Below are 25,679 nucleotides of genomic sequence, written 5' to 3' on the forward strand. Positions count from 1 at the left end.
AGACTTCTGCTTGGGGTAGTGTCTTATTTTGAGGAGGAAGTATTTAGGTCAGAATGGTTTTAAGACTAAAAGAGGTGTCTGAACCAGGAGCATCAAGGTGGAACGACTTCCTCAAAGAGGAAGGCCTTGTAAGATTTCCTAAATACTCTGCAACTCTGGATTCAACTGATACCTCTAGCAGATTGTTTCCTAGCTGACAGCTCTGGAAGGAGAATTATTTGTATCCATCTCTCAGGTTTCCTCCTGGGCTTTGTGATTTACATTGCCGCAGAGCAGCAGCATTGTCACAGGGGATTGTAGATTGAAATTTGGTCCCTGATGCAGCTGGGGGGCTAGATCCTCTGATAGCTTTGAAAATTAGGTCTTAAACTAGCATTGCAAGCTCATTTTAAATCAGCAGAGAGAGCCGAGTCCAGGCTTGATGGGCTCAGAGCAGCCCGACCCATACAGCACTCAGGCATCCATGGTCTGTACCCACTGGAGGCATTTATTCACATGCAGAGGCTGTAATTCCAGCGAGTAAGAGCAGACTTGATTACTGCTGGAATGTGGTAATGACCATGCTCTAGCAGCCTCCAGCATCACATGTATCAGCATCCCCATGCTGAAAAATGGTAGCATGGGCGCTTTAACTAAAGTTCATTCAACAAGCTTTAGTTAAAGCACTCCCCACTGCCATTTTTCAGCACGGGAATGCTGATGCACATGATGCTTCAGGTGCTTCAAATTCTTGGAGCCACTGGTAATTAAAACCCTCCCTTCCCCCCACTCCCAGACCATGTGTATAAACACCCTGGGGCTCATGCATCATCCTCGTGTTCAGTTACTGGTATAATAAGGTCAGTCTGGATGAGTGAAATGCTGTGATTCTTATTGGAAAGGAAGGGAGAATGTTTCCTAGCAAGCTGATGGTGATAGGAGGCATTTCTGCAAACTGATGCTAAATGGCCATTCAGACCTGGATGTGGAGGCTTGGCACCACTTTGATGACCAGGGCTGTACCTTCTTAGTGGGAGGTAGAAGTGACTCACCTAGCTCTTTTTGAAGCAGTTACCATGTCTGACAATTCCTCACAATGTTAGCACTCCTGAGCACATCAGAACAAAAAAAAACTAATCAATAAACTGTCATCTGCTGTTAAATATTAGCTGTCTCCTATGAAAGCACTGTTCCTCCAAGCAGGTGCTGTTTCTACAAAGCAAAGAAATGTTCATAGTGCACTGGCTGTGTTGCTGTCATCTGTTACTAAGTGTTTTGTGTTGCAAATGGAGAGATAGGGAGCTGGGCAGTAGGGCTGTGCAAAGCTTGGGGTGCTGATTCGATTTGGAGGAGATTTGGCCCGATTTGGTAGCGAATCTCCAATCCAAATTGAATCGGGGGACCAATAAAAAGGTCTGAATCGATTTGGGCAAGATTCAATAATTCGGGCAGTCCCCACTTGCTGCAGCCCAGAGCTGGAGCAGGACTTGGACCTGGTAAGCAGAGGCTGGAGAGGAGGACTGGAGGAGAGGGGAGGGGAACATGGGGGGGGACCCCTGCCAGGCTGCATCCTCTGTCTGCTCCCCCAGACCCCTCCCCCCCATGGCTGCCTCGCCTGCCCCAGCTCTGGCCCTTTAAGAAAAAAACCCCCAACCCCTGGGCTCACTGGCTCCTGCAGCAGCCTCAGGGTTTCAGGGGGCTCATGGAGAGCCCCCCATGTGGCCTGGGGCAGCAGGGATCGCTTCCACTGGGCAGGAACTGGTGAGTTTGAGGTTTTTATGTTTTTGTTTTTTTCTTAAAGGGCCGGGAGCTGGGGTGGGCGGGGCAGCCATGGGGGGCTGGGATAGCGGGGGGGGGGGGTCAGGGGGAAGAGCCCCCCATGCAGCATGGGGTAGTGGGAGGCAGCAGGGATTGCCCCCCCATACAAATGACAGCACCCGATGAGTGGGGGCTTTTTTCCCCCAAAGTGCTGGGAGCTGGGATGGGCCTGTGTGATTTGGCCAAATTGATTCGGGACAGTGATTCAAATCACAGAGTCAAATCACTGTCCCCTGAATTGGCCAAATCCAAATCCAAAGCAAATACTAGCCGCTTTGCACAGACCTACTGGGCAGCCTTTTTTCTTCCTGAGCCCAGTCATTATATTTTTGAGTATGATTTCAACTTTCAAGCCCCAGGGTAAAATTAGGGGATCTGATCCTGTCCCGGAGCCCCCAGTACAGCCAAAATACAGTAAAAGCTGCACTATCTGGCATCTTACAAGCCGTCATGCTCCACTAACTGGCATGCCAGCTGGTAAGGTAAAGTGAAACCGGAAGTTCCCACTGAGGCACTTCCGGTTTCTCCAAGCCCCCATGGCCCGGGGCAAAGCAGCCTGCGCTGCTGAGCCTCCACGGCCTAGGGGCATAACAGGCTGTGTGGGGCCATGTGGGGCCCGCCTCCCTGTCCTACGGGGTCCGCTGGCCCTGCGGGATGGGCAGCGATGTGGCAGGAGGGGCAGAGGGATGCCCCCGATGTGGTGGGAGAACTGGTGGCCAGGGCCAGTCAATTAACCGGCATGTTTTGTTATCCAGCATCCCCCATTCTCAGTGGATGCTGGATAACAGAGCTTTTACTGTAATTAATTTTATGTGTACAAGTGCTGATCAGAGCAGTAAAATATAGAACAAGGGACCCTAATGCAGCACCCTAAATGCCAAATGCTAGTTATGTCACTCTGTGAATTAGTCTCCACTACATGTCCCATTCTACAATGGGCAATTCCCAAAGTAATACTTCTCCCCAAGTCTTTGCTCTAGTTGCCATAGAGGCAACAGCAGGGAATGGCTGCTGCTTCCTTACCTCTGAAAGTAGTTATGAATCTCAATTCCCTCTGATTTCACTATCTCTGATAAGTGCTTGCCTGCCTGGCAACTTAGTGAGCAATGGCAGGGGAATCAGACTTTGAGATCATTTGGTACTGAATCAAAGATGAGGCCACAGGCTGTTGTCTGGCAGTACTGGTGGGTTTGTCCTACGCTTGTCCAGTTTTTCCTCTCCTCTCTGTTCTTTATCTCTCACTTTTCTTTTCTAACTTCCATCCAAGATGTGGCCATCAAGATCCACCTCCTCCTTCTTGTCTGCTCTGTTACCCTGTCCAAGTTCCTGCTGCTAGTTGCCCCTGCATCGAGTCCAAGTTCAGTCCTTCCAGGGAAATGGTACTGAGCTCGTCTCTTGCTGTACCCCACTGCCAATGAATCCCATCACACTAGTCTCAGTTCTGCTACCATTCCTGACAGCTGGAATGACTTCCTTACCCAGGCATGTGGAGGCTCTTCCTCACACCTACTTGAAGCTCTTCTTTTCTGTGAAGCCTACCAACCATCATCCACTTCAGTAGCACAGTGGCTCACTGTGGCAAGTAGCACTGTGAGTAGCACTCACCCAGTGGCAAGAAAAGAACATCACTTCCATTACCTGAACCTCCCCCTGGCATGTCTGATTTTTGTTGCCTATTTACATTTTAGATTGGATTGTGCTAGTAGTTCCTTCTTGTGTCCTTAAAAAAACAAATGTCTACTGCTTTTAAAAGCAAGAGAGAATTTCACACCTTTGAGTTCCACACTAGTCAGAGCATACTAAATGTAATGGCTTGTGGGAATGTCAGTTATGGTCTGCTTGATCTGCTTTGACATTCAAGCATCAGAACTTATGTCCTTGCATGACGGACATGTTGCTTTTATCTTGTGCCTGATTTAGGTAGTTCACTGGCTGTGATCAGTTGGATAGATGGCCAAAGTACCTCCTAATCCTACCCCAGTCCAACTTCCCAATATATTCTTTAAAAAAAAAGTTGCTTGTTTGTATCTGCTTTTGCTGATTTTTCTAATGATTGTTTTCCCCTGAATACCAGATGCACTCAAAGCTTGACTCGTTATTCACAGACTTAAGTGCTGTGCTGGAATATGTCCTTGAACCACTAGCCTTCCACTGTTAAGTTCTGAATGGTAATACTATTTTTAATGTTGATAGCTGGAAATCAGCCTCCAATAAATCCACTGAAACTTGGTGGCTTCAAGCAAAATATGTTGTTGTTTGTGTCTCATATTGAGAAAAACCCTATGTGGCAAGTGGGGTCACTAATATCACACTTGGTTATGACGTCCATGTTGCACCATTGCATCTTGGTAAGACTAGAGCCTGAGGTAATGTGTGCATTACAAACACCTATAAAGTGATCTTTTCCTTCAAATATTAGTGCTGCTACCTCATGACTTTTACTGTGAGTTTTATTGTATTTGGTGTTTTTACTTAAAGCCCCAGCTCCATGAGTCAGGTGACTGAGAGAGCCTCAACATTTTTATTTTAAGGCCCTGACTTCGAGCCCAGCTGGTTGCAGAGCAAAGCTTGAATATGTGGCTCAAGGGTTCCCTTAAAAGATGGAGGCATGAAAAACCCCCCATGTCTGATTCTTCTTTTAATAGCTCAAGATTCAAGGGGCTGTGGGGTGGGGGCAGACTGCTTTCTGGAATGATTGGGGTGGGAAATGCTGTATGCAGGCTAAAGATAAATGAATCAATCAACATTTAAAAATTAATTAAAAGACATTAAAATGCATGGGTCATGGAGTATGACTGGTTGGTTTTTCTTCCTGGTTCTCATGCTTTAGCATGAGGTGGCTGTCTGGATTTCTAACACTGTAATGGAAGGCTCATATTAAATGGATGCTGTTTTGCCTTGTGATGAAAACTTTTCTCTCCATTTTGAACCTCATAAACACCTCTTTCCCTCCCTGACCCCAATGCCCTATTTAAGGCCTGTGTGCATTCAATACTATGTGCCTATTAACAATGAGTTTGGGATACAGGTATTACAAATGTCTTTAGGAAATACACCCTCAAGTTTAGCCTTTAGCAGCTGGATTCCATGGGTTCTTTCAGTCTGTAGTGGGGTAGAGAGAAAAGCAGATGTGCATGGGAAAGAGTATTTGGATCTAAGATGAAATAAAAAAATGAGTGGGGTTTGTGAGTCAGGCAAATCCCTTACTAGCTCGCTCACACAGAGCTGCTAGTGCCATGGAGGGGGGTGGGATGGAACAGCAGATGGAGGCAGACAGCTCCAGGTCTCCCAAGAGAGTTGACTGGGTCACTTCCTGGGTATGTTATGCTACATGTAAGGTCACCATAGATGAATGCAAAGAGGCAAGAAAAATGAGTGAGGAAGGGGAGGAGGGAAAGAGCATATAACTGTGCACATCCGTAGACTGCTACTCACGTCAGACTCATTCCAGAGGCCTGGGATACAGAAGGACTCGAGCAGGTCACTGCCACAAAGCAGCAAGATCCGCAGCTCTAAAGAAAGGGCGTAAAGAATGGCAAAGTTCAGAGACATAGGCTGATTGTTCCCTCCGAGACAGGGCTGAACCAAAAAGTCCTTACTTTTGGGCTTCTGGGAGAATGGTCTTTTTGTAAGACAAACAAAACAGGGTTTGTGGCTGTGACTGATCCTATGGCACCTTCTGCCATGCAACTGGTGCCAGCTGCAGTGCAGTGACCTGGCCTTGCCCCCGTCCAACCTCATTCCACCTCTCTCCTTCAGTTTACTGTGGCTTTCTTGTGTGCTGTGTCCCACCTCAGGGAAGCTCGCGTTTCAGTGTGCATGGGTTTGTGTGGCGAAAGAGGTGACTCCTGGATGTTATAGGTCTAGACAAAGGCTTTGGGATACTTTGGGCTGATAGGGATTCCACTGAGGTCCCTAACAGGACTGTCTGGCTGCTTTCTTTGCACTCCTTAATTGGCTGTAGCTAATCAAAGATCTTCCAAAGAGGCTCTGATGCTTGCTTCTGGGCATACCTGTATAGGTTTTCCTGCCTCCCCTTTATGTTCCCTCGTTTGGATCAATGTCCCTTGACTGGCTTTACTGACTTGCACAGCTGGTGGTATTTAACTCTGAGACCGTGCCAGTTACTAATCCTTAGAACATTAGTCATCTGTGAGTCTGTGGGTTGGGACACAGTGCTAACAGAAATCTCTGGACAACATTACAGCTGAATCACCACTTCTGGCCACCAGAGGGAAGCAGCAATATACTGCTTAGGTTGTGAGCCCTGGAATCACTTGATTTTACACATTACAAAGCCACCCCCTGCTCCTTGCCCTGTCACTGCCACCCTTCCCTCTCTTACAGTTTCATAGTTGGTAGGGTTGGAAGGGACTTGAGCAGATCATCGAGTGCGACCTCCTGCCCTGGCAGGAAAGAGTACTGGGGTCAAACGACCCCAGCAAGGTGTACATTTAGCCTCCTCTTAAAGGCCCCCAAGGTAGGAGCCAGCACCGCTTCGCTTGGAAGTTGGTTCCAGACCCTAGCCGCCCTGACAGTGAAGTAGCGCCTCCTGATGTCTAGTCCGAATCTACCCTCTGCCAGCTTGTGACCGTTATTTCTACTCACTCCTGGTACTGCTCGGGGGAACAGGGACTCCCCCAATGCCTGCTGGTCCCCCCTGACTAGTTTGTAACAGGCCGTTAGATCCCCCCTCAGCCTTCCCTTCTGGAGGCTGAACAGGTTCAGGTCCCGTAGCTTCTCCTCGTAGGGCCTGCCCTGCTGCCCTCTGATCATGCGAGTGGCCCTCCTCTGGACCCTCTCCATGCTGTCCACATCCTTCTTGAAGTCCGGCGACCAGAACCGGACGCAGTACTCCAGCTGTGGCCTGACCAGTGCTGCATAGAGGAGGAGGATCACCTCCCTGGACCTGCTTGAGATTCATCTGTGGATGCATGACAAGGTACGGCTGGCCTTCCTGACTGTATCCCCACACTGCCAGCCCACATTCATCTTGGCATCAACGCTGGGCTTGAGTCAGAACATCTTTCTATTCCTATCCCTCTCTTCCATCCTGAACTCTAGGATGGAGGGATTATTTCTGGCCTGATCTGTGCTATGTTATAGTCATGACAGTCCAGGGAACATGGCTAGTAGCTGCTTCTGATAATTTTCCTTTGCTCTATACGTTTTCTCCCTTCTTTCTTTATTAAATGACAATTTTTATTTATATAAAGAGCTTAAGGAAAACAAGTTGTATGGTCTGGTATTTAGTTCAGGCTGTATCTGCTTCTCTCCCAGACCTGAGGAAGGGCACTTTGTGCCCAACAGCTTGTCTACTATCTCTCCCAACTGTAAATTTTTTCAGTGAAATATATTAACAAACAAATCTTGCTTTTCCGATTTGAGTACTTTCTAAGGTAACTAAAGAAGAAATTACTCACCACTAAAACTGGGTTAAGAAATGCCACCAACAAACTTCCCTACAGGCTTCCAATACCCTCCGCTTGCCAAGCACATAGATGTTTACAAGGGTACAAAGCAGTAGCATAAATAGTGAGCAAGCATGGCACCAGTCCTGGGTGCCAATTTAGAGAAGGTTAGTGCTGCAATGGCCCTTGTGTGAGTGCTTGGTACCCCCAAGTTTAGTGCCTCCCCCTTAATGCTTTATCTCTGGTGGGCTGTCCCAGCCCCCCATTATTAGATAATACTGTAAGGCCCCTCACCAAATGGACTTGGTGCTCAGTCTTCTGAACTGGTTCAGTGCTTACCTCATGGCAGTGGGGACAGGTGGGCCCATATCACTTAGAACATATTGTTCCATATGTGATACCTTTCATGGAAGGTTTCAGTGCCCTTTGGCTAATGGGGAGGTAACATCATGCCTCTCATTCCAGTTGCTGAGCAGTTAAGTGATAGAGCCAAGGTCCAGTGAAACGCTGGTAGAATTGGGAATAGAATCTAGGTGTCCTGACTCCCAGTCCCCAGTCTTAACCTCATCATGCAAAAATCATCTCAAGGCTTTCAGCACCATCCATGAGCTGAACCAAATTGTAATGGATAGCGTCCAGTGAAAGTGATCCAGCCCCCTAACTGGGCATCCACCCTAAGCTGGGTGGTTAGAAGCACCTTTTATCTTTGTTCTCAGGACAGTACATCTGAATGTACATGTGCTCTGGTCCCTCTACGTGCTGCTCCAGGCTGGGGAGAGAGAGCTGCACTCTGATGAGCCCCGGCTTCCCGAGGGGGACAAATGCTTACTCACCAATCTCCTCGTATCTCATCACTGTCCCCAAGTTGGCATTTTCATCTGGAAAAAGAGAAGAGCTTGAGTGCGAACATCCCATGAGCCTTGTGGCTTGGACTGCCTAAGAGGAGAGACTGCTCCTTAACTGTGTGCCAACAGCACTCCAGTGCTAAGAGGATGTTTGGTCAAACAGCCTATGCTTTCTTCTTAGCATAGTCAATCCTCATGTCTGCACTTGACTGACCCTTGGCTGCCCTGTTTACTGCCATATGAGCATGGTATGACTGAACAGGTCAGTACTAAGGATATGTAATGGATTTTCCCTAAACACAGTTTTTGAAATAAGGCTGGGCATCTTTCTGTGGATGTCATCCCTGTTACTGAACCCAGTGGGGAAATTGCTGGGTGAGGTTTTGTGGCCTGCATGGTGTGGGAGGTCAGAGTACCTAGCTGTCTGGCTTTCATGTCTGTGCATCCAAAGACCCTTTAGATTTTCCATTCATGTTTGGAGATGGTGTGCCCGGGGACTTGTATGTGGGACATGGATTCTCCCCCCTTTAGAATGACTCTGAATCTAGATAAACTCAAGAAAGACCAAGGCAATAGTTGTTGCTATGCCTTTCCACCCTGTGTTGCCAGGCTGAAACAGGGCAGAAGCTGCTGGTTAAGCTAATGCTTCTCATCACGGAGAGCTCCAGGTGAAATATAACAGGAGAGGGGGAGTGGTCAGGAAAATAGGAAGGTGGGGGTTGTGTATGTACTGCTTCCCCCTGGATAATCTCTGTGACAACTTGCCAGACACTGTCTGAGACAGCGCTGGGGGCCAGCTCCTTAGCTGGTATAAATCAGAATAACATCGATGTCATTACTACTGCCTGCTTGATGTCAGCTGCAGGTCTATCCCTGGATGGAAAAGCAGAGCTGTTGGGGCAGGCTCACAGATGAATGCAAGGATCTGTATTTTGACAGCATACCCACAAATGTGAAGTGCTCCATTGGTGGGCGAACACAGCAAATCCTGCTCAGGCTTTCTCCCACTTTCCCCAAGATCTTCACTAAAAAGAAAGACAGAAACAGGTAAGATGCTGGCATGGTGTCAGATCTTGGTGTAACATTTTTTTCACTTCATAAGACTGCCTGGTGTTTCTATACAGGGCACTGAACCCAGTCCACAGAAGTCAATGGTCTTCTCTGCTGGTTGAGCTCTGAAATCAGTTGGCTCATCTCCAGCTTCTGCATTTCTTCTACCAGCCCTGATGGACTCAAGAGTCACATAAAGCCTTATTTCCATTCAACTCATTTAAAATATTCATTTTAAAAGGCCACTTGAAAGAGCCTTTTTCCCCATCTTGTTTCTGAAAGGACCCAAAAACTTATGTAAAGGCTTCTGCCCAGTAACCTGCTGGAAGTGCCACTCATGTTGGTTTTTCCACCATAGCCCTGAACTCTGAAAACTCTTGTTCTGTTTCTTAATTTCAGACTCTGCTTAAAACTCTAATTTTATTCAATGCAGATTTTTAAACCAGTAACCTGAGCAGAATGTGCTTGGAAAGGCACCTGGAATTTCCAAGGTTGCACACAGAAAGGGGGTAATGACCTCAGGTGGCCCGCTGCATGTAAAATCATGTCCTTAGTGTGTGTCTGTGGACTTGCAGAAAATAAGATACCTTTTCATCAGGATCATTGCCACTGTAACAGATAATGAAACTGTAGGTCCCTTATTCGCTCACAAATTGTAGGTCTTTTATTCGCTCCCCTCGGGCCCCGGGGGAGGCACACCTGGGCCACGGGTTAGTGAGGATTTGGTTAGGGAGCTTCTGGAGGGGTTGGACGTATTCAAGTCAGCTGGTCCAGATGATCTCCACCCTAGAGTTCTAAAGGAACTGGCCCAGGTCATTGCAAGTCCCCTGGCACAGCTTTACGAGCACTCGTGGTGCTCTGGTGAGGTACCGGAGGACTGAAAGAGGGCCATCGTGGTTCCCATCTTCAAAAAAGGCAGGAAGGAGGACCTGGGAAACTATAGGCCGGTTAGTCTTACCTCGATCCTAGGCAAGCTGTTCGAGAAAATTATGCTGGCACACATCCAGGAGGAGCCAGCAGGGGACTGCATGCTTAGGGGCAACCAGCACAGGTTCATCAGTGGCAGGTCCTGTCAGACCAACCTGGTGGCCTTTTACGATCAGATCACCAGATCATTAGATGCAGGGGTAGCAGTGGATATAGTCTTCCTGGACTTCCAGAAGGCTTTTGACACTGTCTCTCACCCCGTTCTCATTAAGAAACTGGGGGACTGTGGTGTAGACACCCACACAGTTAAATGGGTCGCCAACTGGCTGGAGGGCCGCACCCAGAGGGTGGTAGTGGATGGGTCCTTCTCAACCTGGAAGGACGTGGGCAGTGGGGTTCCGCAGGGCTCGGTCCTCGGGCCTGCACTATTCAACATCTTCATCAGTGATTTGGACGAGGGGGTAAAAAGCACCCTGTTCAAATTTGCTGATGACACTAAGATGTGGGGGGACGTGGGCACACTGGAAGGATGCAACAGGCTACAATCTGACCTAGACAGGTTACAAGGGTGGGTGGACGAGAATAGGATGGGTTTCAACACAGACAAGTGCAAGGTGATGCACCTCGGGAGGAACAACTGGCACCATACCTACAGGTTAGGGAACTCCCCTCTTGTCAGCACGGAGGCGGAAAAGGATCTGGGGGTCATCATTGACTCCAAGATGAACATGGGCTGGCAGTGTGGGGATGCAGTCAGGAAGGCCAACCGCACCTTGTCATGCATCCACAGATGCATCTTGAGCAGGTCCAAAGAAGTGATCCCCCCCCTCTATGCGGCACTGATCAGGCCGAAGCTGAAGTACTGCATCCAGTTCTGGGTGCCGCACTTCAAGAGGGATGTTGACAGCATGGAGAGGGTCCAGAGGAGGGCCACTCGTATGATCAGGGGACAGCAGGGCAGGCCCTATGAGGAGAGGCTACGGGACCTGAACCTGTTCAGCCTCCAAAAGAGAAGGCTGAGGGGGGATCTTGTGGCCTGTTATAAACTAGTTAGGGGGGATCAGCAGGCATGGGGGAGTCACTGTTCCCCCGAGCACCGCCAGGAGTGACCAGGAATAACGGTCACAAGCTGGCAGAGGGTAGGTTTAGGTTAGATATCAGGCAGCGCTACTTCACGGTCAGGGCGGCTAGGGTCTGGAACCAACTTCCAAGAGAAGTGGTGCTGGCTCCTACCCTGGGGGTGTTTAAGAGGAGGTTAGATGAACATCTTGCTGGGGTTGTTTGACCCCAGTACTCTTTCCTGCCGTGGCAGGGGGTCAGACTAGATGATCTGCTCAGGTCCCTTCTGACCCTAGAAACTATGAAAACAGCTGCTGTACAGCCATTGGCAGTGCAGATTCCTCCCACTGCCCTGCCATGAGCCTTTAAACTTAATTTGAAGAGATCATGCATGGCTATAGAGGCCAAATCAGTCTCCATGGCCCATTTGATCCTTGTTCACTTTGCCAATTAATGCCAGTTGCCCTGTGCTCACTTAAAGCTGAACTGAAATCATCAGTTCATTTTACAGAGACCTCCTCTCTCAAACAGTGATCAGGGGGCATCATGTGATGACTCCCATGTTTTCTATCTGAAATGGTGCCATTGATAAGAAAAACTCCATATCTGATTAACAGGAAGTTAATATGGTCGGTGAGTCTGATAATTTGGAGGCTTGGAAGAAGTGATGTGTGAAAATCTTTTATCTGAAGTGGGTAAACTTTATGCCTCGGCAGAGGATAAATTTAAGTTGAGGGCTAAGAAGTGAAATGGAACTTTCTAATTCTAACTCTGCTCAGCAACCAGATATGAAGAGTGAAGGAACTAAGTCCCTTTTTAGCTTCCAGTGAGGCTGATGCTCTGAGAGATTGTAGTAAAGGTAAGTGACCCTCACATGGCACAAACTCATCCCCACTAGAACTCCACCAAGAATACAGACTGCAGGAAGACAGAAATAAGACTTAAAAGGTCCAAAAGATAATTAAAGGATTCAGCCAAAGATAGGTCTTCTCACATCCAAACCTGAGCCCCAGATTTGGTGATTTGCATTAACTTAGAATCTCAGTTCACCCTTATGATGCATTTTGGGACTATGCACAACTTCAATGACTCCAAACCTTCACTCTTGTTTCTTGGATATAGTCTCTTACACTTGTTCTTCTCCCCAGTCTCTGGGGAACAAGCTTTAGTTTTTGAGGGGGACACTGCAATGGCTTTCCTTGCTCCCCCTTTCAAGAAGTCTCTCCTGAGGCCTACCTGCAGTAGGCTTGTTGGAAATGTTGTTGTTCTGATAGATGGGCTGTGGAGACTCATTCTGGGGCTGTCCAATCACTGGTGTCATGGAAGGTGTGTTCACATTGGAGAGGATGCAGCCAGTCACTCGCTAGGATGGAGAAAAAAATGCCAGGAGTCAATAATGCAACTTCTCTATAGCTAGAAAACCATCCACAGATCTACAGACCTCTCTCTCTGTCTCGCTCCATAGCAGGCCCCACAGCCCATGAATTAATTTCATTTTTAGCATGAGACACAGTCAGCCTCATTTCAAGACTCACTCTCAACCAGTGGAAAGAGAAAGGGCCATGTGACCTAATGAATGGCAAAGAAGCCAGAGCACTTAGCTTTATGGTCCTATGGGTAACAACTGTGTTATGATGGGGATCCATGGGGAGTCAATCCAGGGGTTGACTCTCAGCCCTGAGCTCCTAGTCTGAGACCCCCTCCCTCCATCACTCTCTTGCTGTTGCTGCCAAGGTTTCTAGGCTTGCCCTTCCTCACCCAGCTGCTTTGTCCTGGCTCTGCCCCCCGTGAGGGTGGGATGGGGCAGCCCAAAGAGCCAAGGGACCCCACAGTGTAGGAGTGACTGTGTGGTGCAGTGAGGGGCATGGCTTGTGGTATGTTTGGCATGCATCATAGGGAGCATGCAGCCCTTAGACACTCACAAGTTGGTTACCTAGCCCTGTTGTACTGAAAGAGGCTCTGATAAAGCTGCATCTGTCCGTTGTGCATTCCAGTCTGTTGAACAGTGCAACAGCAATGCAGTACAAAGCAATGTTATTTTTCAATATCAGAATGTGCCTTGCTTTTGAGAAATGAAAGTAGAAAAAAAGAAAGGAAGGAGTGGGAGGAAGATGCAAGAGACCAGATTAATCTGCTGTAAACCTGTTGGCTTTCCAATTTGACTTGTACTGACTCCACTGAAGTGGCAGAGTTGCCCTAGAGCTGAAATTGTCACAGGACACCTAAGCTTAAGAGTGTGTTCCCCACCCATCAGCATTGGCTATGCTAGGTGTCATACATGAGCAGTCTGATTTGCAATCCTATTATTACATAATATAACCAACTGCAATGAAAACTGTGACTAATTCTACCTTTTAGAAGAAGGGGCACATTTTTTAAAAAGTCCTCTAAATTTACATCCGCAAGTCCACTCATCTAGTATTTTTCATGTTGAAATCATTAGGTTTCCCCAGGCAAAAGAATCCACATATGTACAATGTAGTTTGATTATCTAATTACCCAATGATCATGCACAAATTGAGTCAGTCTGAGGCCCCAAGAAAGAATGTGTCCACTAAGTGCCTCCATAAGTACAGCACTACTTGTGATGTGTGTGGTATGGGAATTGCTTGATCTGTACATAATCACTTTGAGAAGACAGCCCTAAACCTTGGTTTTAATAAAACACCGACACAAATTTCCTTTCTAGTTTAGCCCCACACAGTTGGTGGCTGCCTGTACTCTCAAGATAAATCAATAAGCATTTCTCTGTTGTGTTTTTGGGCGTAAGATGAAGGTCAGTGCTAAGCAAGAAGGGAGATACCGTTACACCTAGATATGACTTCTGTCCACGCACTCACAGATTTTATATCAGCTTTGCAACATTCTCCTCGCCCCCTCACAAGAGCTGAGTAATGTGTTGACAGGCAAGTCAAATATCAGCAGTTTTTTCCATTATTGTCAATCACAGTAAAGGTAGATGAGCAGGTTTTTGTGCCTAGACTGGGAAATGTTCAGACAGTTTTCAGGACTGATTTTATACATTACAATTTTACTTGCAGGTTGTTGTTTTTTTTCTGGAAGCTCTACATTTTTTTTCCCCCCCTAGTGTTCTTTTAAGCTTACAAAACCCCCATTCAAATGTCCTCTATCATGAATTTTGTGCCAACTAGACAATCCTGGATATGAAAGAATAGGGATCTGGCAGAGGGAGAAGCTTTGAGCTGAGCCCCCACTGCCAAACAGTGTGTTCTCCTTCTATGCCACAGGGGGTCATTCAGTGGCCCACTGTGCTAAGTCTGTTAAAACAGGTTCCAATGAGTGCTTGTTGAGGATGGTTTTGTCTGTCATCGGATTGTCTAAGGCACCCATCTCTGGGGTGACAGAGAAGGAAAGTCTTTGTGATCTGTTCCATTTTTGTGACTCTGCGGAGTAGGCTAAAATGGTTTCCAATTAGTGCTAATTGGTGCTGGGCTTTGTAAAGCAGCCACCTGCCCACAAGAGCTTGGCTGAGTTCTCCAATGTCATTTCACGTGGGCCACTGAACAGCTGCTAGATGATAGTGCATTTCAGTCCATGTTGCAGTACCTGATTGCAGCCAGTCCCTTATCATGTGATCTGTCTATCTTCCGAGTCCTGAATTTCCCTTTCAGAAAGCAATCCTGAGCTGCAGAGGAGAGCTGGCTCTTGATGTGACAGAGTAAGCCTCTGTGATGTGGTAGCTGCACCTGTCCAAACAGTCTCCTCACCCTATTATATTTCAGAGCTGCAGGTTGTCAAATTTTCTCCAAGGCTCCAGCCCCTACACCTTAGTCAGAATCTGACGCCCTCAAGTTGATAATTCACCACATCCTAGGGGAGAATTATGGTTTAATGATATAAGAGTTTTCAGCTCTTGTATCAAATCCCACTACTTCCTGAATCAGCCCCTCCCCCTCCTTCCTTCCACTTGCCTCTGACTGGAGGCAAGAAGCATGCAGATGGGGCCTAATTAATTGCAGAGTTTTGCAGTGGCTTCTGCCCTGTGAGCTAACGGCTTTAAAGGAATGCTAATGCAGTTAGGGAGAGGGAGGAATCTACCTTTCCAGTGCTGTGCAGCTGCTGTCCCGATCCATCCTACACTCTCACTATAAGCCCTTTCTTCTGGTCTCCCGAGGGACTGACTCCACCTGCTTCCCTTCAAAGGACCTGGAGCCGTCATAAAATTTCACCTGGGCAGAAGGTGGATCTGAAGTTGCTCAGAAATACTTGCCTTGTTCCCCAAGTTGTTCTCTCAAAGTGACGACACTGCTGGTGGGGCTCTGGCATTCCTTCCTTTAGTCAGCTTTGCAGAGGAAGGGCTGGGGTGGCTGGGAGTAGCACCATGAAGCATCATCACATGAGACATACCTGCTGCTTGGCTTTCAGTGCTTGTCTAAGCTGGCTGGACTTTCATACAGGCCCTCATCATCTTGTACTTCCATTCCCATAGTCTGCATCTCTCTGGCCTTGGTGCATAAATGCTTGCTTCCTCTCCTTGGGTCTAATCAAAATGCAGCAACTGAGGCAATCTTCCTTTCTTACCACCTCAGCTCAATCTTTGTGTCCCTCTTGGAGGATTATGGGCTTAACTCTGAGACAGTCAGGTGGGTGAGAAGCTGTCTGCAGGATAGGACCCAGAGAGTTATAGTGAACAGGTCTGTGTCATCCTAGTGAGAAGTGGCCAGTGGTGTCCCGCAGGGGTCAGTGCTCAGTCCAGTACTTTTCAACATCTTGATTAATGATTTGGATGGGGTGAAGAGCTCACTGGCTAAGTTTGCAGATGACACCAAGTTATGGGGGAGCATGGTCGCACTTGAAGATAGGCTACAGTTACAGGTGGACCTAGACAGGCTGGCAAGTTGGGCAGATCAGAACCTGATGAAGTTCAATGTTGAGAAATGTAAAGTGCTCCACCTTGGGATGAGCAACCCCCAACACACCTACAGGCTTGGCAGTACCAAACTGACTAGCACCATGAATGAAAAGGACCTGGGGGTAATAACAGACCACAATATGAATGTGAGCTGGCAGTGTGATGTGTAGCCAGTAGGGCAAATAATACTCTGGCATGCATCAATCAATGAATCTTCAGCAAAGCCAAGGAGGTGATTCTTCTGCAGTACTTAGCACTGGTGAGACCACAGCTGGAATACTGCATCCAGTTCTGGGCAACACGCTTTGACAAGGATGTGGACAAACTTCAGAGAGTCCAAAGAGCCACCCATACGATCAGAGTCTTAAAAGGCAAGCCATACGAGGAAAGGCTGAGAGACCTGGGACTCTTCAGCCTGAAAAAAAGAAGGCTGAGAGGGGACCTGGCAGCAGTTTACCACAGCACTGGGGCATACATCAAGGGCTCGCGGAACTACTGTTCACCAGGGCACCCGAGGGGAAAATCAGGAATAATGGCTACAAACTCCTGGAAGATGGATTTAGGCTCAACCTTAGGAAAAACTTCTTCATAGTCGGGGTGTCCAGACTGTAATAAGCTCCCTCCAGAGGTGGTGCAATCACCTACCCTGGAGATCTTCAAGCAGAGACTGGACAGTCACCTTGCTGGGGTCACCTGACCCCAGGTGTTTTTCCTGCTTTGTGCAGGGGGTTGGACCCAATGATCACTTGGGTCACTTCCAGCCTTACAATCTATGAATCTTCTGGCCCCTATGACCAACTTGTTTTTACTTTAGGGCAGAGGTGTCAAACTCATCAGGGCCAGTGGGCTGGATGAGTGGCATCAAGCCAATCCATAGGCTGGAGGAGTGGCATGGAGCTGGTCTGCAAGCCAGATCAGGCCCAGAGACTGGCCCCACATACTGGATCCAGCATGCAGGGTTGGTCCAGCATGGGACATTGTGAGATCTCTGGATTCAGCCTGGTGTACCACAGGTATGCCAGATCCAGCACTGCATGGAGTTGGGCCCCAGCTCATGCCACATGTGGTGTGCAGGTCAGTCCAAGACCCCTGGGTGGCACAGCAGGCTAAACGATAAGGCTCTATGGGCTGGATCTGGCCCACAAGCTGCATCTTTGGCGCCCATGCTTTTACACTCTTCTTCATTTGGCCCTCCATCATGGCTATTCACCAATCACCCAACTTCTCCCTTTTTCTTCAAGCTCCTCCAAACTTTCTCCTTTCCTGCTTTTCATCAGAATTGCTAAAGCTGCCACCTTCTCTCTCAGAGTCTTCCTCCAAACCTGCCCCTTGCCATGATCCTTCAAATCACTCCTGCCTGGCACTGAGGAGGCAAGTAGCAGGCCAAAACTTCTTGTTTTTTTAATCAGCTCTGTTGGTTTTGTTGGGGAGTCCCTCTTCTCAATCCACACCTGCCCATTTGTCCCCTTTGTTCTAGGTCTTGATGACACCTTGGCTTCACCAACTCTTCCCCTGTTGCAGACATTGGAGTGTAGGATGCTGGTCTGAAACCATTTGCTTGAAAGGTGGCAGGAAGTTTAATTTCCTCAAGGTTTGTGGTCTTCTTTCTCAGCTCTGGCTGAGCATGTGGAGGGACTTTTCTTCCTGGGTTAGGTCTTTTGTTCTTTGATGCTTTCCTAGCATTGAAGAGGCTCTCAGATGTTATCACTGTCTGTCATTCTTTTGGGCCAATGTAGCAGGTTTGGGTTTGTGGGGCTATTGGGTAAGTAAGCAGTGCATCTTTCACTTGTTTTGTAAACATTGTCTTTTTTCCTGGACTGCTTATAAGGCTTGTAATGTCAACATTTGGTTAGCTCCGAGCTTGCCCTTCTCACATCGAGTTGGCATCATCTTCAAGTGTCATCCTCTCCAATCCTCTGCAGAGATGAAGGATTTGCTGTTCCTGAACACATTACACTTACTCCAGCCTAGTTATTACAAGTGTCCTATGAATGATTCATCTGGGTCAGGACTAAGAAGTGTCTCCAGTTGAAGGCTGCTGCTATTTGGGCATTGGTAGCATTCCCTAGTTTGCTATTTTTAGTAACCAGGTAATTTCTATAACTGTTTGGAATCCTTTGAGCAATTATTTTTTAGAGGAGCAGGAGCATTATATTTTCATTTTCTCCTGCTCGCTGGCGATTTGATCAGTTTTGTACTGTGTGCGTATATTGATCAGGCTGAATCATTTGCTGCAGTCTGGGCTTGTACTTTGCTGTCAGAGGATGACATGAGCACCCAGCCCTAGAAGACTGAGTTCTCTTATCAGAGAGCTGGGCTCAAGCACATGTGCAATATTATATGTCACCTACTCATACTAGCCCTGAACCTCAGCTGAGGTAAATCAGTATAAACCCTTGGGCTTCAATGGAATGCTGCTGTTTTATCCCAGCTCAGGGTTGGCCCATGAAATATATATGGCGGTGGTGTAATGGACTCAACCTGATACAGAATGAAACCAGTTGCCTGTAAGGGCTATTGCTGACTATACATAACCACATTGATGAAAATGCCTCTTGCTTTGAATCCAAGCTGCTATCAGGACACATCCCCATGACACTAAAGCCACACAGTAAATATGCATGGTCCTAAACATTTTCTGGCATCACCTCCTCTTCTGTTCACACCTACCCCTCTGCAGACCGCAGATAAGACTTACCTTCATCAGATCACGGTGGTGTTCCAGCACGCTGCATGTAGTCTGCCAGGTGTCCTGATAGCACTCCCACGGGTCCACCCTGGAGACAGGAGAGAACATAGCAAAAACAGTTTGTGTGTGAATGTTGATTTGTCCCTCATTACACAGCTTCTTCATCAGTAGTGGAGGAGGCCAGGAAAAGGAACCTAGAATGACCATCCTGCTGGGAACATGCCTGTTAACACCACCAGGGTTGCCTGGGATCAAAGGATGGAATTAGCTAAAAATAACTTTTATAATCACAGCCTTATTGCATCTTCCTCACCTGCCTCTTATTAAATGGCTCCATCCCTGCCCCCTCTCTATTCTTCAGTGGTCCTAGTTGCATCCAGCTGAGGAATGCACATACACTGCAGTCAGAGGTGCAACTTCAGCCTGCAGTGCATAGGTACCCCCCCCAGCTTTAGCCTAGCAAGCTTAGGTGCCAAGAGGAGTGAAGGTGAAGTAGCAACATAGACTTCACAGCAAGCTTACAGTCTAGGCATGAGCCCAAGGAGCCAAGTATGCTTGCACAGCCCTCACTGGATCCTGTACCTCTTCAGCTGGGCTACTGTTCGTGCTCCAGCTAGCTAGATCAAAGGGAGATGACAACTTCCCATGATGGCAGGGTAGACGTACCCTGGAAATGGCTAAGCCTTCTTCCCTCCTAGTTCCTCCCCAGGTGTCAGACAGCATGTGGAAACATTCTAGACCAGGGGTGGGCAATTCCTGTGGATGGAGGGCTGCTTACTGTCAAGGGCCACATGGGTAGCACTGCCCCTTGACAGGTACCCCGCCCAATGGTCACCATCTTGGGACTGGAAGTCTCACCCTCTAACCCCCAACCTTTGCCACTGGAAGCCCTTCCCTTTGCCCCAAGACATACTCCTTTCAGCAAGGGGCACCTCGCAACCTTTGCCATCTCAAAACCAGAAAAACACCAAATTATATTCTAAAAATCAACATTTACAACATTAATTTGACTTCAAAAATACTTTTGTCCTGATTTACATGTGTTTGTGTAGTGTACATAGAGGTGATTGCACAGTAGCTTAAAATGAAGTCTTTCTCTTGTATACTGTGAAGGTGTGGGGGGGATGATGGGGTGGGTATAGGTTTTGTGGGGGACTGTGGGTGTGTGGGTATGTGAGGGAGGCTGTGGGTGAGGGTATGTAGGGGGGTGGATAGGTGTGTGGGGTGAGGGAGCATGTGGGTTTGTGTGGATATGTGGGGTGTGGGTGGGGGGTTTGTGGGGGGAGGGCGGCTGGGATATGTGAAGGGGTGTGGGGGTCTGCATGTATGCCCAGTGCAAAGGGGGCTGGGTGCATGTGTATGGTGGGGGTGCTTGTGTAGCTTGCCCTATGAACTCACACATGCGCGTTCCTTCTCCCTCCCTCACTGCGCGCGCACACACACACTGTGTGCTTTGCTCACTATACACTCACGCACTCACCCCCTTCTTCCCTCATTCTTCTCTCTGTCTCCCCATCCCTTATTGCGCGCGCACACACACACACACACCCCTCCTGCTCCTGGCCCCCCAGGGTACCAACACGGCCCCATGGTCCAGTGATGCAGTGGGGGGCCATGTGGTGGTGAAGCAGCTGCGTGCAGGGAAAGCAGCCGCAGGCAGAAGCTTCTGGGTTGGGGGTGGGGGCAGGACCAGGCTGGCTTTTCTGCTGGCTTCCCCTGGGTCCTATAGCCCCTGTCTCCTGTCACATTTTACAGGCAGCCAGGAGCAGATAAATATTAATTTTCTAAACTTCTTAGGTGCCCTCTGAGCTGGATAAAATGTCCTGGTGGGCTGAATCTGGCCCATGGGCCATATTTTGCCCACCCCTGTTCTAGACAGCAGCTTTGGTAGCTGATCCAGCAATGGGAGAGAAACACGTGGTCCTCCTGAGCATGAAGAAGATGTGTGCCTGGGAGTATCTGCTTGGAATGAAGAGCTTATGATCACTCTTATACTCTCTCTTTTCATGCATCCTGAAAGAGCATTTGGGAGGAAGCTGAGTGAAGGTACACAGGGTTCAGTGGCTGCTGGCAGGGGGTTACCCTGAACTACAGCATTGCTTTAGGCAGAGCACTGGATGGGAGGTCATCCCTTAGCCCCTGTAGTACAGTGGCTGGGAGACCTGGCAGGGAAATTTTGGAAGATATACTTCCTAACCAGATAGTAGATGTGTGCAGCCAAACATACAGGCATCAGTAATATGCGGCAGTGATGATTGCCACGAGCACAAGCAAAATATAATGAAGACTTGTATTGCAGATGGAGGTGTGTGTACAGCTGCACTGACAGCCATTACTGCTTTTTGTAGATGTACTGAAGGGTTGATAAGAACAGTGCTAGGATGCATAGGATGAGGCTGAAGTATTTGCCTCCACTGAGGCTGTAGCTGCAATAGCCAAACCTAACATAAATGAGCTTTCTTGTGTAAAGTGATTTGCACCAAGGCAGTTAACTCCACAAAAACAAGCCAGGTGTAGAGAGATGGGCTGTAGCTATTCCCTGGGGCGATTTAATTTAGTCAGCTGTTGTTTCTTGAGAGGCCACAGGGCAAATTTGCCAGTCTGATGCCTCAGATTATTGGTGTTAAGACTGGGATAAAGTGAAAGGCAGTCTTTTCCTTCGAAAAGCTGCTCACTCTGGGCCTGTTTGCCAGGATGGGATACTAGCTAATATTTTTTTCCCTTTCTTACATGTTTATCAGTTGTCAGTGTTGCCAGAATGGTTTCCAGGGGCTTTCTTGGCACTGGGATTTTATGCTTGTCAATCATGGGCTGTGGGCTCCAAATGTGTGAGAATTTCTCTCCCTTCACTATGCACCGTGTTGTGAAAGACAAACCTCCAGTGCTGTAGCTGGAACCCTGCACAGGCTTAATTGAAAACCTAATGAGCTGCTAAATTGGGATTTTTCTTAAACATTTTCTTAGCAATTGAGTGTGCATTTTCTCACTAACCCCACCTGAGTGGCCTGAGACATGATCTCATTAATTAAAAACACGCTGACTGCCTAATGTCTAACCTCTGTGCCACACATGCCTGATCTATGTTCAAAGCAGCTCTACACTTCATTCTGGTCTGCATTACTTACTTTTGTTGGTGCTGACAAAATAATGGAAAACTGTACTCTTTGAATCTGTGCACAGCATATCAGTTTTCAGACATGCATGCTTACCAAAGCCAGGCAATGTGCAATCTCCCAGTTCTACATGCAGGGCCAGCCACCCAAACCCTTCTTTGTTTCCAGAACATTTGATACATTTTGGTTTCTGTCCATGCTATTGTTATGTGTTGTTTTAAATGCTTTTGAGTCTTGTGGGTGTAACAGCTGCCCTTCCATTCAAGCTAAATGAGGGAGCAGTAAAATTTCCTCTCTGTTTCAGCTATTGCTTTAAAAAAAAAAAAAAAAAAAAAAAAGAGGCCACCACCAGACACAGACTGCCAGGCAAGGCTGAGTACAAACTATATCCTGTGGGCTGACAGGTTTCCTGGAGTCCCATCACCATCACAGAGGCGAGGACATTGATTGATGAAGCTGTGCTCTTGAAGCAAGCAGGAGAAAATACCAGAAAGCAGAGGGCACAAAAAAACTGAATGTACAGTCAGAACAAGTATGGGAAAGGTGGTTCTGAAAGAGAGCGAGCTCCTGGGTGGAGTGCTGGCTGAGTCAGGGGCTTGGAAATGTGAGCAAAGACATTCTCTGGTTTTGTTTCAGCGGTGCGCAGGGAAACTGGACTTTGGATGTTTTTTTATAAATAAACAGGACCGCATCAAAAAAACCCCTGAGTCTGTCATCAATTCTCTCACCTGGACAACTATAAGACTCCCATTTTTTTTGCTTAACTGCACTGGGCAACCATATCTAATGCTGGCTGCACCTAATCCCCAAATGCACTGAAGTCGACAATTTTACTGGAATCAAGGGACTTGGACTAGGCCCCGAGTGCTCCATCTTTGTCACTCCTCTTGCCTTTCTTTGGCAAGAGGATTTCTCTCCGTCGCTCCTACAAGATTGCAGCTGTCCTTCTTCTTGTTGTGCCCATTCCTGACTCTCCTCCACAACCTGATTTTGCTCCTTGCCTCTCACTTTCCCCCTCACTGTGCAAAGACTGCATCCCTGCACATATGTAGGGGCCTATTTAACTCATGGTTTCACGTATTTTGCAGCAACTGTGAAATCCAGGATTGACTGCAAAATCGGTGAAATCAACACCAAAAAAAAAGCCCTCAATAAAAATAAAATGCTGATTCCCCAGGCAGAGCCAGCGGTCCTTGTTGCCAGGAGGGGAAGGCAGCGGCTGGCGGGTGGCACAAAGGGCAGCAAACAAGATGGTGGCTGCACCCTCGTCCCTCCTCCCCCTGCTGGGGTTTCTCCACCAATCAGTGCCGAGGGTGGGGCTGCATATACGGCAGCCACCAATCAAGATGGTGGCCTCCCCCTCTTCCTTCCACCCTGTCAGGGCCTCTCCACCCTGTCAGGGGTGGGGCTGCCACAAAGTGACGGCAGAATTAGAACGTTAGCCGTGATCAACCCGCAAACCCGGGCAAGTCTCCCTGTGGTTGAGGTGGACCCCTACATGGGTGTGCTCACTCCCCCACAGTAGTCATGAGCCACGATTTAAAATGCACTCTTTCCATGCAAATTATAACTTTTTGGGTTCATAATTAAGGTAATTAGCAGAAGCGTGCTTTAATTACACACTGCGTGCTTAGCAGATAAGGGTGTCTGTCGTCAGCCGCAGGCAGTGGGTTGAACAGAGCTTTGCTTTCGCCGCCCTTGCAGGGGATGTTTGGCGCAGCACTGAGAATCCTCCCTTCCTCAGCTCGGCCCTGACCCCCCTCCCCCAACCTCAGGCACAGATTCTAACCGGGTCCTTGCTGTATGTCCCCGCGCCATGAAAGACTGGTTTTGTTTCCACAACAAACATACATGAGGAGTTATCTCACCTGATCCAGTCAGAGGACTGGACGGCCAGTTGGCACATGATCAGACGGTGTCGGCTGGAGACCAGGCCCTGAAGGATAAAAAATGAGAAAGAGGTCACGCAAAGGCAAAGCTTTCTTTGTACCACATCCTTTTCTCTCTCGATTTTTTTACTGGACTCAATTCCCCTATACTGTGCCAGAATGTGTGACAGACTCCCTTCAAGCAACCTCAGGTAAGCAGCCGTACCCAATGGCCATGATGACTGAACAGCCGGTGAAATATAGTCAGAGCTGCTCTTCCCTGCCAGTGACTGGCCCAGAGGTTTTTCCCAAGTCATTTCTCATTGATGAGAATGAGGCTTTTCATTTAGGGTAAAGAGAATTCCTCCCCTCCATTAAATTTTATTTTCCAGAAAGAGCTTTTAAATTCCCGAGCCAGTGTCGTGAACCCCAAGAGTTCTCAAATTGTGAAACAGACCTCAAACGGAGAAACTGGAAATGCAGAGGAGAGCTGATATAAATTGCAGGAAACCAGGAACTGTGGCCTAGTGTTGGCAATATTGCTGACCTCACACACATCAGCCCATCAGTTGACCCATATAATCTACTCCAGGCCTCAGCTCAGCTCAGCTTAGCTCAGCTCCCAGAGATTTTTTTGTTATGGCTTTGTCTGTGCTGCATGATTTCTCTCTGCATCATACACAATCTTGGAGCCAGCCTCTGCCAGGTTCCCTGAGGTCTTCATTCAATTAACTAGGAACCCAGGGCGTAACTTTTCCTGTTGCTCACATTCAATTCCACCCTCCTTTAGCGTTCATCGACAAGATCACATATGAAAAAGCAAATGTAATCAACCCACTGGCTTGCCATAGGAGTCATGTACAGGCGAGACAATTCCTCCAATTACGATGAACCGTCCAGTCTTGTGAAGGTAATCTCTGGCTCTTTCTAAAGGAAGACATAAAAGAAACAGTAGGAATCAGTATATACACTTCTCTCTCTATTGCTGAGAACTAGCATGGCCCATAGGCCAAATGTGCTAAATATTCATGTGTAGTTTTACATGAGCAAAGCCCTGAGTTTAGCCATAATTGCACAAAAAACTGGGCAGCCCCTTTTGAAACACTGGCTCTGAATGCTGACTCACGTACACAGAATTTAAGTGGATTTATGATACAGTGCACTAATTCACAAACAGGGTGTCCTGGCACCCAGGAGTGCAGCTAGATCCTTTGGAGGATGTAGAGAAGTGTGAAGAGGTAAGTAGATACAGGCAGGCTTAAGCTTGTCCCTGTCCATACCCACTGCCCAGCACCTCTGCAAGGAGGTAAGATCTGTAATATATAAGTTACATTTTGCAATTGGGTGCCACTCAATTCACAAGGTTATGGAGGGGTGCCTTGAGTCCACAGAAGTTGAGAATTAGCGTTCTAGGGGCTGCTCCAGGTACTGGTACCAGCCAACTACTGCTACCAAACAATAAAGTAAATCTCTTAAATCAAGTATCAGAGCTCTGTTATGCAGTGCTAACAATTCACGGCTAAGTACAGATAGTCAAAAAGCCTGAGGCTGAATTGGTTCACTCTTTGCAGGTTAGTCTAAGCTGTGTAGATTGAACTGATAAGCAAATGAATAGACAGTCATTTTTGGTTCTTGAAATGCAGCCACATGCCTGCAGTGGCCCAGGCCAGAAGCCAGTGGGTGTTAGAGCAGGGGTGGGCAATTATTTCGGGTGGAGGGCCGCTTACTGAGTTTTGGCAAGCCATTAAGGGCCTCATGACAGGCAGCCAGGGGCAGATAACTATTAATTTTCTAATTTTTTTAGGGGCCCCGCAGGCTGGATAGAATGGCCTGGAGGGCCACATTTTGCCCACCCCTGTGCTAGAGCGTGCCTCCCTGCTCAGCTGGAGCAGACAGTTTGGGCCCAAGGCTAGTCTGCCCACCCTGTAAGGGGGACTGTGAGTTAATTTGAATCTGGAGGGGATGTGGGACAAGATCAATGAACCAATTTAACCTAAATCAGTTAAGTTTGATACTACATCTATCCAGGTTTATCTTAAACTGGTTT

At 47.8% G+C, this 25,679-nt stretch overlaps 1 protein-coding gene across 1 annotated transcript in view; it reads right to left on the reverse strand.

Annotated features, from left to right (window-relative positions):
- The window catches only part of NMNAT2 (nicotinamide nucleotide adenylyltransferase 2), a 96,516-nt gene that overhangs the window by 6,218 nt on the left and 64,619 nt on the right, over positions 1-25,679 (reverse strand). Inside the window, exons 2-8 of the mRNA XM_090048176.1 lie at positions 24,471-24,559; positions 23,633-23,700; positions 18,661-18,739; positions 12,326-12,452; positions 8,998-9,078; positions 8,042-8,086; positions 5,233-5,309 (exon numbers count right to left, since the gene is read on the reverse strand). Of these exons, the coding sequence (XP_089904302.1) occupies positions 5,233-5,309; positions 8,042-8,086; positions 8,998-9,078; positions 12,326-12,452; positions 18,661-18,739; positions 23,633-23,700; positions 24,471-24,559 (566 nt within the window). The remainder of the gene's footprint in view (positions 1-5,232; positions 5,310-8,041; positions 8,087-8,997; positions 9,079-12,325; positions 12,453-18,660; positions 18,740-23,632; positions 23,701-24,470; positions 24,560-25,679) is intronic.

The sequence above is a fragment of the Crocodylus siamensis genome, chromosome 5 (genome assembly GCF_052110815.1).
Source record: "Crocodylus siamensis isolate JL-2025a chromosome 5, ASM5211081v1, whole genome shotgun sequence".
Classification (NCBI taxonomy): domain Eukaryota; kingdom Metazoa; phylum Chordata; order Crocodylia; family Crocodylidae; genus Crocodylus; species Crocodylus siamensis.